General features: G+C 44.2%; 1 protein-coding gene across 1 annotated transcript in view; it reads left to right on the top strand.

Annotated features, from left to right (window-relative positions):
- Positions 1–8,458: 8,458 nt before the first annotated feature.
- Positions 8,459–16,405, top strand: part of LOC106592822 (UPF0524 protein C3orf70 homolog A) — a 31,679-nt gene continuing 23,732 nt past the window's right edge. The window contains exon 1 of the mRNA XM_045698360.1: positions 8,459–9,058. Within this exon, the coding sequence (XP_045554316.1) occupies positions 8,884–9,058 (175 nt within the window). The 5' untranslated portion in view covers positions 8,459–8,883. The remainder of the gene's footprint in view (positions 9,059–16,405) is intronic.

Consider the following 16,405-nt stretch of genomic DNA (forward strand, 5'->3'; position numbering starts at 1 on the left):
GCCAAAGAGCTGATGCAATTAATGAACCTTAGAGAAAAAGAGTTGATGAGCAAGCTTGACAGTTTTCTAAAGAAAGATAATCTATCTCAAGAAGAAGAGTCTGTATTTAAGTCTTTACAACTAGAATTAGAACAGCTTTACACGGATCAAAGGGTGCCTTTGTCAGATCAAGAGCAAAATGGATTGAAGAGGGGGAAAGAAACACTAGTTAGTTTTTTGCACTTGAAAAGAGAAACTATAAAATAAAATCTATAACTGCACTCAAAATTAATGTGTTATGCAAAGATCCCATTGCAATGTCAACATTTGTCAATTCCTTTTATGAAAACCTTTACAACTCACAATTTCAGGAAGATGGTTGTGAAAGCTACATTTGCCACATTCAGTTATGTCCCTGTAATTGAGGATGATTTCCACTCAGTTTGCGATTCACCTGTGTCAATTGAAGAAATTAGAGAGGCTCTGAATTCAATGAAAAAAGGGACATCACCTGGCCCTGATGGCCTGTCAGTTTTTTTATTTCTTTATTTCACCTTTATTTAACCAGGTAGGCAAGCTGAGAACAAGTTGAATTCTATTGTCATAATCTTCGTCTTCTGAGGAGTAAGAAATATCGGACCAATACGCAGCGTGGTAAGTGTCCATACTTATACTTTTATTTTTTAAACGTGAACACTAAACAAAACAAGAAAACGAACGACAGTCCTGTAAGGCTACACAGCTATACAAAGAAACAACCACCCACAAACACAAGAGAACATAAACCCACTTAAATATGGCCTCCAATTAGAAGCAACGACAACCAGCTGTTTCTAATTGGAGGTCGTTCCCAAAACTAACATAGAAATAGAAAACATAGAACATAAACCAAAAACCCCGAAACACACAAAACAAACACACCCCTGCCACGTCCTGACCAACTACAATAACAAAATGACCCCTTTACTGGTCAGGACGTGACTTCTATAGACAGTTTGGGGAGTTACTAGAAGACCCTATTTTTAATATGTTTCAAGATTGCATTAAAAATGGGGAAATGGTCTCCACTATGAAACAGGGCCTTTTTTCACTGATCCAGAAGCCCGATAAAGACCCTTCTCTCATTGACAGTTGGAGACCAATTACTTTATTAAATACTTTATTAAATATTGATTACAAATTGATTGCTCTGGTTTATGCCAAAATGTTAATGAAAGGAATAGATACCATTATAAATGAGACTCCAACAGGATTTATGAAGGGCCGTCACATATAAGCTCTAACATTCGTTTAGTCTTGGACCTTCTAGATTATTCAGATGCAATTGACTCAGATGCGATTGTTTTATTTTTGGACTTCTGTGAAGCATTTGACACAATTGAACATGTATTTCTCTTTAGGTCACTTAAACTGTCTTGGTTCGGTGAACATTTTATCAAAGTAATTCGCTTGTTTTACAAAGATATAAATAGTTCTGTGTTACTAAACCTTAATACATCCGAAAGATTCAGTATCAACAGAAGTGTACGACAGGGATGCCCAATTTCGCCATTTTTATTCATTTTGGTTGTGGAACTTCTATCTCTAGATATTCTGAATAATGCAAATCTGTATGATTTAACCATTTTTAACAGAGAAATTAACATGCCCCAACTGGCTGATGATACTACTCTTTATTTAAGAGACAAAGACCAGGTCGTCCTTAATGCTATCACTGCATTCTCTATTGCATCAGGATTAAAACTGAACGTCTCTAAATGTGAAATCTTATGATTATATGACTCTGATGATAAAGAATTTGAAAATATTCCTGTAAAGGACTGTGTTAAATATTTAGGAATACATCTGTCAGACAACATATTCTCTCCTAAAATTAAGAAAACAAAAAATATATTTAATAATTGGCTACAAAGGGATCTTTCTATACTTGGGAGAGTGATTCTGTCCAAGGCAGAGGGACTTTGTGTACCCCTCATTATATTTATTTGTAAATCCCTCTACTTGTAAAGAGATCAACAAGACCTTTCTTGACGTCATCTGTAAAAATAAGTCTCACAAACTGAAAGAGTCAGTCCTCTCTAATAAAAGAGCTGAAGGAGGTCTGGAAGTGTTGGATTATGTTGACATAAATAACACTTTCAAGATCAACTGGTTGAAAAGATGTTTGATCAATACTGATTCAATATGGTATTTCATTCCAAATTATGTGTTTAATAATTTGGGAGGTCTTCAATTTTTACTGAAATTTAAATATATTTCTGAAAGATTACCCGCTAAATTGGCTAGGTTTCACCAACAAGCTTTAATGGCCTGGAAAATATGTTTCCTGCACAATTGTTCCCCACATAAAGCTCTTTTGTGGAATAATTCAAACATAACATAAGGAATAAGTCATTGTTCTACCCCAGCTGGCATTAGAGGAATATTGACTTTGTTCTTGATGTTTTTGACAACAGGGGTAATATTCTCACGTATGAACAATTCATAACATTGAAAGAGTTTCCAATACCTTTCAGAGAGTTTATTTCTGTGATCAAAGCCGTTCCCAGTGGTCAAACTACACTAATGAAAACTCATCTTAGCTTTGGTAATGATCACAAAGTTTATCCAGAACTCAGATTGGAAGGCGTGGGCTTACTTGATAAATCTTGTTGTAATAAATATATAAGACAAATTCTCCGTTCACAGAACCAAATTACGCCGAGAGGAAAATGTTTCTGGAACATGTTTATTCCTGACATTGTCTGGAAAAAAGCTTGGTTAAGGCCTAACAAATTGCAGAATACTTATTTACCATTATGAACACTACCCATGTTTACAACATGAAGGATATATAATATCCTACTATAGCAATGATAACAAGACCATTGAAATGATAGTGATTTTTTTAAATTCTTGTTTCCAAATACGCACACAACACACACACACACGCACACAACACACGCACACACACAACACACGCACACACACAACACACGCACACACAACACACGCACACACACACAACACACACACACACGCACACACAACACACGCACACACACACAACACACACACACAGAACACACGCACACACAACACATGCACACGCACACACAACACACACACACACGCATGCACACACACACAACACACGCATGCACACACACACAACACACGCACACAACACAACGCACGCCACACACACACACACACACACACACGCACAACACACGCACACGCACACACACAACACACAACACATGCACACACACAACACACGCACACACACTCACACAACACACACACACGCACGCACGCACGCACGCACGCACACACACACACACACACACACACACACACACACACACACACACACACACACACACACACACACACACACACACACACACACACACACACAGGTCAGATGGGCCACAGCTGTACTGACTCTACAGGGTTGTTTGTATGCAGCCCTTCCCAGTGGTGTGCTGAGGACATCATCTCAGCCTCTCTCCCAAAACATGACACACACTTTCACACACACACACACACACACACACACACACACACACACACACACACACACACACACACACACACACACACACACACACACACACAATTAAAAACAACACACACACAACACACACCACACACACGCACACACTCACACAACACACAAACACACAAACAACACACACACGTAAACAACACACACACACACACACACACACACACACACACACACACACACACACACACACACACACACACACACACACACACACACACAACACACACAGGGAAATCATGTGATGTGAATGTGATACAGTGTTGTACCAGAAGCCTTTTGAAGCACAGAGCAGAATCAGAATATTGGCCAGATTTCCTTTCTATTCCTTTGAGGATTTCTTCCATATCACTGGTCTCTTTCATGTTTCTTAAATCATGCTGGCTTGAACACAGCATTTCTGTTGCTACTTTTTATTCCTGTTATTATAAATGGCCCTTTAATGAATTAATGGCTCAGTCTATGCTATGTGTGTGTGTGCATGTGTGTGCGTGTGTGTAGTAGTAGTAGTAGTATTTTTCATTATTACTGGAAGTCAAGGATTTCAGCATTTAACTACTCTCAATGAAATGACATAGTAAAAAATATATATACAGTACCAGTCACAAGTTTGGACACACCTACTCATTCCAGGGTTTTTCTTTATTTTTACTATTTTCTATATTGTAGAATAATAGTGAAGACATCAAAACTATGAAATAACACATATGGAATCATGTAGTAACCAAAAAAGTGTTAAACAAATCAAAATATATTTTATATTTGAGATTCTTCAAAGTAGCCACCCTTTGCCTTGGATATATCTTTTTATTTTTATTGTACATTGTAGAAAATAGTAAAAACCAAGAAAAACCCTGGAATGAGTAGATGTGTCCAAACTGTTGACTGGTATATGTATTATTCTGTATAGGAGTTCTTATTACCTGGAATTTCAGGTTCAAATGAATAAGGCTGCTCTCGAGCGGTGTCACGTCCTGACCAGCAGATGGAGCTATTGTATTAGTTTTGGGGTCAGGACGTGGCAGTTTTTGTATGTGAATGATTGTGTTGTTGATTGGGACTTCCAATTGAAGGCAGGTGTGTTGAGTTGCCTTTGATTGGAAGTCCTATATAGGTGTGTGTGTTTTTCTTTGGGGTTGTGGGTGGTTGTTTTTGCACTGCGTTTAATAGCCTGCAGAACTGTTGCTGTTGTCACCTTTATTGTTTTGTCAAGTGGATGCTTTACTCCTTTTTTTAAAATTAAATATGACTATTCACATACCTGCTGCGCCTTGGTCTTCTCTCCATGACAACATCTGTTACAGAACTACCCACCAAACCAGGACCAAGCAGCAGAAGAGGAGGAAGCCACAGGAGAAAAAAAGGGAGGAATGGACATGGGAGGAAGTCCTGGACGGCAAGGGAGCCTACACCTGGGAAGAGATCCTGGCCGGAAGGGATCGCCTCCCATGGGAACAGGTGGAGGCACTCAGGAGAGTGGAGGCAGCTGGACAGAGGAACCAACGGGAACGTTATGGTGGAACACGGTTGGGTAAGAAACCCGAGAGGCACCCCCAAGACATTTTTTGGGGGGGCACACGGGTAGCTTGGCCAGGCCAGGGAAGAGCCGTAAGCCAGCTACCCGTGACTACAGGGAGGTGCGTATGAGGTGGAGGGCGCCATGTTACGCTGAGGTACGCACCATCTCGCCTATACGGACGCACAGCCCAGTCCGCCCAGTACCAGCGCCCCGCAGGTGCCAGGGCAAGGTGAGCATCGAGCCGGAAGGGGTGATGCCAACCCTGCACTCAAGACCGCCAGTGCGCCCTTTCGGTCCGGTGTTTCCCGCTAGACGCACTAGCATGGAGGTGCGTGTCTCCAGGCTGGCACGTCCAGTACCAGCCTCACGCATTAGGAGTCTAGTGCGTCAGCCCAGCCTCGCCAGTCAAGAGTCACCAGAGCTGCCCGCCAGTCGTAAGTCACCAGAGCTGCCCGCCAGTCGTAAGTCACCAGAGCTGCCCGCCAGTCGTAAGTCACTAGAGCCGCCCGCCAGTCGTAAGTCGCCAGAGCCGCCCGCCAGTCGTAAGTCGCCAGAGCCGCCCGCCAGTCGGAAGTCGCCAGAGCCGCCCGCCAGTCGGAAGTCGCCAGAGCCGCCCGCCAGTCAAAAGTCGCCAGAGCCGCCCGCCAGTCGTAAGTCGCCAGAGCCGCCCGCCAGTCGTAAGTCGCCAGAGCCGCCCGCCAGTCAGGAGTCGCCAGAGCCGCCCGCTAGTCAGGAGCCGCCAGAGCCGCCCGCTAGTCAGGAGCCCCCAGAGCCGCCCGCTAGTCAGGAGCCCCCAGAGCCGCCCGCTAGTCAGGAGCCGCCAGAGGGGCCCGGCTGCCCGGAGCCGCCAGAGTGGCCAGACTGCCCGGAGCCGCCAGAGTGGCCAGACTGCCCGGAGCCGCCAGAGTGGCCAGACTGCCCGGATCTGCCAGAGGTGCCCGCCTGCCCGGATCTGCCAGAGGTGCCCGCCTGCCCGGATCTGCCAGGGTGCCCTGCCTGTCCTCCGGCCCAGCCCGAGTGGCCCTCCTGTCCTCCGGCCCAGCCCGAGTGGCCCTCCGGTCCTCCGGCCCAGCCCGAGTGGCCCGCCTGTCCTCCGGCCCAGCCCGAGTGGTCCGTCTGCCAGGGTCAGCCCGAGTGGCCCTCCGGTCCTCCGGCCCAGCCCGAGTGGACCTCCTGTCCTCCGGCCCAGCCCGAGTGGCCCTCCTGTCCTCCGGCCCAGCCCGAGTGGCCCTCCTGCCCTCCGGCCAAGCCCGAGTGGCCCTCCTGCCCTCCGGCCCAGCCCGAGTGGCCCTCCTGCCCTCCGGCCAAGCCCGAGTGGCCCTCCTGCCCTCCGGCCCAGCCCGAGTGGCCCGCCTGTCCTCCGGCCCAGCCCGAGTGGCCCGCATATCTTCCGACCCAGCCCGAGTGGCCCGTCTGCCCGGCACAGCTATCGGCGCCACCAAAGTGGGCGACGCCGAAGGTGGAGCGAGGTCCACGTCCTGCACCTGAGCCACCTCCAGGATAGGTGGGTTGGGGAGGGAGGGTGTAGCACAGTGCCGTCGGTGACGGTAGCCACCCTCCCTTCCCTCCCTTATTGTTTAGGGGTTATTGTTTATGTTTTTTTTGTTGGTGTTTTCTGTTGGTAGGTGCATTCCGGGGTCTGCACCTTGAGGGGGGTACTGTCACGTCCTGACCAGCAGATGGAGCTATTGTATTAGTTTTGGGGTCAGGACGTGGCAGTTTTTGTATGTGAATGATTGTGTTGTTGATTGGGACTCCCAATTGAAGGCAGGTGTGTTGAGTTGCCTTTGATTGGAAGTCCTATATAGGTGTGTGTGTTTTTCTTTGGGGTTGTGGGTGGTTGTTTTTGCACTGCGTTTAATAGCCTGCAGAACTGTTGCTGTTGTCACCTTTATTGTTTTGTCAAGTGGATGCTTTACTCCTTTTTTTAAAATTAAATATGACTATTCACATACCTGCTGCGCCTTGGTCTTCTCTCCATGACAACATCTGTTACAAGCGGCTGGATGTTCTTCACCATTCGGCCATCAGATTTGCCACCAATGCTCCTTAAAGGACACATCACTGCACTATATATATTTTTTTAAATTGAACCTTTATTTAACTAGGCAAGAACAAATTCTTATATACAATGATGGCCTACACCAACCAAACCCCGACGACGCTGGACCAATTGTCTGCCGCTCTATGGGACTCCCAATCCCGGCTGTTTGTGATACAGCCTGGATTCGAACCAGGGTGTCTGTAGTGACGCGTCAAGCACTGAGGTGCAGTGCCTTAGACCGCTGCGCCACTCGGGAGCCCTGTAAACTATACTCTTGTGTAAACTGGTCATCTCTGTATACCCGTTGCAAGATCCACTGGTTGATACTATTTATAAAACACTCTTACTGTAGGCCTCATCCTCCACATACAACATCCGTTCTGCCAGCACACACATCTCTGGGTCACTCCTCTGGCGACTGGAACGAGCTGCAACAAACACTCAAACTGAACTGTTTTATCTCCATCTCTTCATTCAAAGACTCAATCATGGACACTCTTACTGACAGTTGTGGCTGCTTCACATGATTTATTGTTGTCTCTACCTTCTTGCCCTTTGTGCTGTTGTCTGTGCCCAATAATGTTTGTTCCATGTTTTGTTCTGCTACCATGTTGTGTTGCTACCATGTTGTTGTTATGCTGTGTTGCTGCATGGTGTGTTGTCATGTTGTGTTGCTACCATGTTGTTGTCATGTTGTGTTGCTACCATGCTGTGTTGTCATGTTGTGTTGCTACCATGCTGTGTTGTCATGTTGTGTTGCTACCATGTTGTTGTCATGTTGTGTTGCTGCCATGCTGTGTTGTCATGTTGTGTCGCTACCATGCTGTGTTGTCATGTTGTGTTGCTACCATGTTGTTGTTATGCTGTGTTGCGACCATGCTGTGTTGTCATGTTGTGTTGCTGCATGCTGTGTTGTCATGTTGTGTTGCTACCATGCTATGCTGTTGTCTGAGGTCTCTTTTTATGTAGGTTTGTGGTTTCTCTCTGGTCATGATGTGTGTTTTGTCCTATTTGTTTTTGCCTTATGTTAGGCCATCATTGTAAATAAGATGTTTTTCTCTACTGATTGGCCTAGTTAAATAAAGGTCACATGAATAAAATAAAATGTTAAAAAATGAAGGCTCCGTTAAAAGAATGACCTATATATATCTTCAGAAAGGTTGCTTCTGATTCAAATTATAGGCTTTGTTTACATGATTACTTTCATCTGAATCAGTTATGATTTCGGAGGAAAGGCTATTACAGCCAAAAATGAGGACAATAGACCAAATATCGAACTTCCTTTATGGCTGAACCGAACTGGAGAGAAAGAAAGAGAGAGGAGGAGGGGATAGCCTTAGAGGACGGAAACGGCGAGGGCTTCATCAACAGACAGAGGAGTCTCTTGTCAGGCTGATAGAGGGCAGGCTGTAGGAAATGAAAGCCTGACACGGGATACGCCACGGAAATCTCTCTGGCTGAGATAACATAGTCGACGTTTACAGAAAATAATTCCAGCGGCTGGAGATCCAGATGTTTACATAAAACAGCTGTCAATCTTATTCTTGGAACTGGAACTTTCATCGCATTTTGATTCTCTCTGTGCTGATTGGGGGGTTGGCTACAACCGTGCCACATTTAACTCGTTTGCGTCACGCTTTGGAGTTTCCTCCCTGGTTAGACATTTGGCGTTTGCTGAGGTTTTGGGACCAAAACCGAAATTCCAGACCATTTTTGGCTGGTGGGCTAAAGCTGCGTTCTCTGATGGGTTACATGGCGTGCGTTTGATCCTGGGGTGTGCGCTGCGCGATGGCCGCGTCGGGCGGACGGAAGAGCGAGAAGTTGGACGAGGCACAGGCGTTGGCCCGGAGCTGCGCGGGGAGACCGGACTTTCTCCCGTGCGACGGACTGTCCATCTGCGCAACACACAGCCATGGGAAGTGCTTCAAGCTCCACTGGTGCTGTCACTTGGGATGGTGTCACTGTAAGTAGCCTTGCTTAAAGCCCGTCGATGTCTCACCATTCTCTGGGTTGTCCATGTGCTTAGCTGTGCTCTCCCCTCACTCCCTGGTTGGAAGGAGAACATCAATGTCTATAAATAGCCTGTTATATGTCAATGTTTACAAGAATAGCAGCCTATTGTTTGACTTCAGACAATTATACTGCCCTGCCAAGCAAAAAGACAGTAACTGCTCATAGCGTGGAACTGAGAAAAATAGCTTTTATTTACCTTGGTTTCACAGTAACTTTATGCAGTTAATGCTAACATGACCCCTATTTTCTTCAAAACACAATACAATAGAGGCAGGATACTTGTCCACATGATTAACATGTATTTAATGTAGCAAAAATGACATTAACTCATTTTCGACCAAATGAGCAGTTACTGCCTTTTTGCTTGGTAGGGCAGTGTAGCCCTCTGCCGTTTTTGTTGGCTTGTTGGAAACCAGACATCCATCTCCTTAGCTGGATGGGACAAGTCAACACAGACATTCTGATTGGTTAGACTACATATTTAAATGCACAGCCTAAATTCAGCTGATTAAACCTGTAGCAGGCTAGAATATTGTTCCTAGTTATTCAATGTTGGCTCAGTGGTGCAGACAGGCAGGCAGGCAGGCAGACAGACAGACAGACAGGTAGACAGTGTACCATTCGTGGACTGTCACCCTCACAGCTGGAAGCTGCTGATAGAGAGCGAATGAATGATGTTAAATATACTGAATTCATTCATCCTCTTATTCATCAACAGACCATGTCTGTCTTGCAGCTCAGCCTCAGCAGTTGGCTACTGAGATGACTAAATCGACTACACTGTCTTACAATTTATAAGAATCTCATGACCACGTCTCCAAGAATCCAGACAGGACTGCCAGACTAGAGTACTGAGGATCACTGTCTGGACCTTGATGTTATAAACTACAGTTGGCTCTCTACACCAAAGGATGTTTTTGGGCAACAAGCTTGTTTCTCTGCACTACAACAGCTGGTGTATGATGAAGGTATTATCTTGTATCTCCACTACAACAGCTGGTGTATGATGAAGGTATTATCTTGTTTCTCTGCACTACAACAGCTGGTGTATGATGAAGGTATTATCTTGTTTCTCTCCACTACAACAGCTGGTGTATGATGAAGGTATTATCTTGTTTCTCTGCACTATAACAGCTGGTGTATGATGAAGGTATTATCTTGTTTCTCTGCACTACAACAGCTGGTGTATGATGAAGGTATTATCTTGTTTCTCTGCACTACAACAGCTGGTGTATGATGAAGGTATTATCTTGTTTCTCTGCACTACAACAGCTGGTGTATGATGAAGGTAGTATCTTGTATCTCTGCACTACAACAGCTGGTGTATGATGAAGGTATTATCTTGTTTCTCTGCACTACAACAGCTGGTGTATGATGAAGGTAGTATATTGTTTCTCTGCACTACAACAGCTGGTGTATGATGAAGGTATTATCTTGTTTCTCTGCACTACAACAGCTGGTGTATGATGAAGGTAGTATCTTGTTTCTCTGCACTACAACAGCTGGTGTATGATGAAGGTAGTATCTTGTTTCTCTGCACTACAACAGCTGGTGTATGATGAAGGTATTATCTTGTTTCTCTGCACTACAACAGCTGGTGTATGATGAAGGTATTGTCTTGTTTCTCTGCACTACAACAGCTGGTGTATGATGAAGGTATTATCTTGTTTCTCTGCACTACAACAGCTGGTGTATGATGAAGGTATTATCTTGTTTCTCTGCACTACAACAGCTGGTGTATGATGAAGGTATTATCTTGTTTCTCTGCACTACAACAGCTGGTGTATGATGAAGGTAGTATCTTGTTTCTCTCCACTACAACAGCTGGTGTATGATGAAGGTATTATCTTGTTTCTCTCCACTACAACAGCTGGTGTATGATGAAGGTATTATCTTGTTTCTCTGCACTACAACAGCTGGTGTATGATGAAGGTATTATCTTGTTTCTCTGCACTACAACAGCTGGTGTATGATGAAGGTATTATCTTGTTTCTCTGCACTATAACAGCTGGTGTATGATGAAGGTATTATCTTGTTTCTCTGCACTACAACAGCTGGTGTATGATGAAGGTATTATCTTGTTTCTCTGCACTACAACAGCTGGTGTATGATGAAGGTATTATCTTGTTTCTCTGCACTACAACAGCTGGTGTATGATGAAGGTATTATCTTGTTTCTCTGCACTACAACAGCTGGTGTATGATGAAGGTATTATCTTGTTTCTCTGCACTACAACAGCTGGTGTATGATGAAGGCATTATTACATTGTTAATAATGTATTACAACACTACAACACCAAGTAGTGAAACTGAGTGAAGTTACACTCAGCCACCAGTAGAGGGCAGGTTCACTTCCTCACTGTCTGAAAGACCAAGTTACACGTGGTAAAAACAGGTGATAGAAGACCAAGCCAATACTGAGGGATAGAGAGAGAGTGTGTGTGTGTGGTATGCGGTTGTGTGTGTGGTATGCGGTTGTGTGTGTGGTATGCGGGTGTGTGTGTGTGTGTGCGGTTGTGTGTGTTTGGAGTAAATATTACACTTTCAAAGGAGTGTCTGGAACTGTATCTGTCTAGACTAGCACCGATTAGAGTAGCATGGAGACTGAGTCCCAGAGAGAGTTAGTTTAAGTCTTCCTCAGTCAACTAAGGAGGGAGGGAGGGAGGGAGGGAGGGAGAAGGGAGAGAGAGGGGAAATGGAAGAGGGAGGAAAAGGGGAGGGAGTGAGGAAGGGAGGGATAGGTGAGGAAGGGAGGGATAGGGGAGGAAGTGAGGGAGGGAGGACGTGAGGGAGGGAGGAAGGAAGAGGGGAGGGGAGGGAGGAAGAGAGGAAGGGGGGAGGGAATGTTTAACCAGGGACCACAAAGCCCTGTGTTTAACTAGGGACCACAAAGCCCTGTGTTTAACCAGGGACCATAAAGCCCTGTGTTTAACCAGGGACTAAGTGTTTGACGTGTGTGTTTGTGTGCGTATCTGCGTCCGTGCCCGTGCGTCTTTGTCCATATGGATGTACGTTTTGGAGTAGTGAGACCCTAGAAAAGCCTGTGAAATGTGCTGTCAGTCAGTTTCCTTTTCTGTATCAGTAACACAGCCATCTGTCCTGGCTGTTGACTTCACAGTACTGCTCAGTAACTGGTTGCTGTGTGGCTGTCAGCCTCCATCCTCTGTAATGCTCCTCCATTCTCCTTTTGCTGCATTGTTATTGTGATGGGTAAAGTCAAGCACTCCTGTATCTCCGGGCCGGCCGCCAAAACAACATTGAATTTGTGTCAAGCTGAAGTGACAGAGGATGGCATTTCAAAAAGTATCTCACAGTCAGACTGTATTCTATAGCCTGAACACACTAATGTTATACACAGAACACCAACACACAGCTCTCTGTGGGCTGACTGTCTCTGGGCTGACTGACTCTGGGCTGACTGTCTCTGGGCTGAGTGATCACTGACAGGACAGTCTCTGGGCTGAGTGATCACTGAGAGGACAGGCAGAGGGTCAGCCTCAGAGGTTATAGGTCAGCTGCCACTTGACCTCTCTGGTCCGTCAAGCCCTATCAAACCATCCGGCCCGTTGGCATTTGTGATCCCTCCACACCCAGCCTCCCTCTCCTCCCATCCTAGATGATTCAGACCCTGCTGTCAGCATTAACAGAGGTATCCCAAGGAAGGAGGGATGACAACATCTCTCTTTCTCTCGCTTTCTCTCTTTCTCTCTTCCCCCCCTCCTCCTATGGAAACAAACTGTGTTACAGCCATGTTTCCATCAGCTCCACTCTGCATATTATATGAAGTGTCTATAGTTCTCCCACCGACGATGCCGTTGTTATACATAATATTATATGAAGTGTAAATTAGACAGGGGTTATAGTTAATATAGGTCATTAATAATAAACAGGAAGTGTAAATTAGACAGGGGTTATAGTTAATATAGGTCATTAATAATAAATGGGGAATAATAAACAGGAAGTGTAAATTAGACAGGGGTTATAGTTAATATAGGTCATTAATAATAAATGGGGAATAATAAACAGGAAGTGTAAATTAGACAGGAGTTATAGTTAATATAGGTCATTAATAATAAACAGCAAGTGTAAATTAGACAGGGGTTATAGTTAACATAGTTCATGAATAATAAATAGTGAATTAACAGTCTGAAAAGTAATGTGATAATAAACAGGAAGAGACATGATGTCCTCTGGGGGAGCAGGAAATTACACGTGTGTAGTTGTGTACTACTTCCTGCTTGCGTCTACAGGCTTAAAACCACCGTCTGTCTGTATGTCGTCATCCCAAATGGCACCCTATTACCTATTTAGGGCACTACCCCATAGGACTCTGGTCAAAAGTGGGGGGGAGTGTATGTGTGTGGAGTGGGGGTACCTGTCATTCTCTACATGTAGCTGTCATCCTCTACTCTACATGTAGCTGTCATCCTCTACATGTACCTGTCATCCTCTACTCTACATGTACCTGTCATCCTCTACTCTACATGTACCTGTCATCCTCTACATGTACCTGTCATCCTCTACTCTTCATGTAGCTGTCATCCTCTACATGTACCTGTCATCCTCTACTCTACATGTAGCTGTCATCCTCTACATGTAGCTGTCATCCTCTACTCTACATGTAGCTGTCATCCTCTACATGTACCTGTCATCCTCTACTCTACATGTACCTGTCATCCTTTACTCTACATGTACCTGTCATCCTCTACTCTACATGTAGTTCTCTGCTGCCAATGACTGGAACGAACTACAAAAATCTCTGAAACTGGAAACACTTATCTCCCTCACTAGCTTTAAGCACCAGCTGTCAGAGCAGCTCCCAGATCACTGCACCTGTACATAGCCCATCTATAATTTAGCCCAAACTACTACCTCTTCCCCTACTGTATTTATTTATTTTATTTATTATTTTGCTCCGTTGCACCATATTATTTATATTTTAACTTTCTTCAAATTATAAATCTACCATTCCAGTGTTTTACGTGCTATACTTTATTTACTTTGCCACCATGGCCTTTTTTTGCCTTTACCTCCCTTATCTCACATCATTTGCTCATATTGTATATAGTCTTATTTTTGTCTACTGTATCATTGATTGTATGTTGTTTTACTCCATGTGTAACTCTGTGTTTTTGTATGCTGTCGAACTGCTTTGCTTTATCTTGGCCAGGTCGCAATTGTAACTGAGAACTTGTTCTCAACTTGCCTACCTGGTTAAATAAAGGTGAAAAAAAATAAAAATAAAAAATAAAAATGTAGCTGTCATCCTCTACATGTACCTGTCATCCTCTACTCTACATGTACTTGTCATCCTCTACTCTACATGTACCTGTCATCCTCTACATGTACCTGTCATCCTCTACATGTACCTGTCATCCTCTACTCTACATGTAGCTGTCATCCTCTACTCTACATGTACCTGTCATCCTCTACATGTACCTGTCATCCTCTACTCTACATGTACCTGTCCTCTACATGTAGCTGTCATCCTCTACTCTACATGTACCTGTCATCCTCTACATGTACCTGTCATCCTCTACTCTACATGTAGCTGTCATCCTCTACTCTACATGTACTTGTCATCCTCTACTCTACATGTACCTGTCATCCTCTACATGTACCTGTCATCCTCTACTCTACATGTACCTGTCCTCTACTCTACATGTAGCTGTCATCCTCTACTCTACATGTAGCTGTCATCCTCTACATGTACCTGTCATCCTCTACATGTAGCTGTCATCCTCTACATGTAGCTGTCATCCTCTACATGTAGCTGTCATCCTCTACATGTAGCTGTCATCCTCTACATGTAGCTGTCATCCTCTACATGTAGCTGTCATCCTCTACTCTACATGTAGCTGTCATCCTCTACTCTACATGTAGCTGTCATCCTCTACATGTAGCTGTCATCCTCTACATGTAGCTGTCATCCTCTACTCTACATGTAGCTGTCATCCTCTACATGTACCTGTCATCCTCTACATGTAGCTGTCATCCTCTACTCTACATGTAGCTGTCATCCTCTACTCTACATGTAGCTGTCATCCTCTACTCTACATGTACCTATCATCCTCTACTCTACATGTAGCTGTCATCCTCTACATGTAACTGTCATCCTCTACATGTAGCTGTCATCCTCTACTCTACATGTAGCTGTCATCCTCTACTCTACATGTACCTGTCATCCTCTACTCTACATGTAGCTGTCATCCTCTACATGTAGCCGTCATCCTCTACATGTAGCTGTCATCCTCTACATGTACCTGTCATCCTCTACTCTTCATGTAGCTGTCATCCTCTACATGTACCTGTCATCCTCTACATGTAGCTGTCATCCTCTACATGTAGCTGTCATCCTCTACTCTACATGTACCTGTCATCCTCTACTCTACATGTACCTGTCATCCTTTACTCTACATGTACCTGTCATCCTCTACTCTACATGTAGTTCTCTGCTGCCAATGACTGGAACGAACTACAAAAATCTCTGAAACTGGAAACACTTATCTCCCTCACTAGCTTTAAGCACCAGCTGTCAGAGCAGCTCCCAGATCACTGCACCTGTACATAGCCCATCTATAATTTAGCCCAAACTACTACCTCTTCCCCTACTGTATTTATTTATTTTATTTATTATTTTGCTCCTTTGCACCATATTATTTATATTTTAACTTTCTTCAAATTATAAATCTACCATTCCAGTGTTTTACATGCTATACTTTATTTACTTTGCCACCATGGCCTTTTTTTGCCTTTACCTCCCTTATCTCACATCATTTGCTCACATTGTATATAGTCTTATTTTTGTCTACTGTATCATTGATTGTATGTTGTTTTACTCCATGTGTAACTCTGTGTTTTTGTATGCTGTCGAACTGCTTTGCTTTATCTTGGCCAGGTCGCAATTGTAACTGAGAACTTGTTCTCAACTTGCCTACCTGGTTAAATAAAGGTGAGAAAAAAATTACAAATAAAATAAAAATGTAGCTGTCATCCTCTACATGTACCTGTCATCCTCTACTCTACATGTACTTGTCATCCTCTATTCTACATGTACTTGTCATCCTCTATTCTACATGTACTTGTCATCCTCTATTCTACATGTACTTGTCATCCTCTACTCTACATGTACCTGTCATCCTCTACATGTACCTGTCATCCTCTACTCTACATGTAGCTGTCATCCTCTACATGTACCTGTCATCCTCTACTCTACATGTACTTGTCATCCTCTACTCTACATGTACTTGTCATCCTCTACATGTACCTGTCATCCTCTACTCTACATGTACCTGTCA

Source organism: Salmo salar, chromosome ssa16 (genome assembly GCF_905237065.1).
Source record: "Salmo salar chromosome ssa16, Ssal_v3.1, whole genome shotgun sequence".
In the NCBI taxonomy this organism is placed as follows: Eukaryota; Metazoa; Chordata; class Actinopteri; order Salmoniformes; family Salmonidae; genus Salmo; species Salmo salar.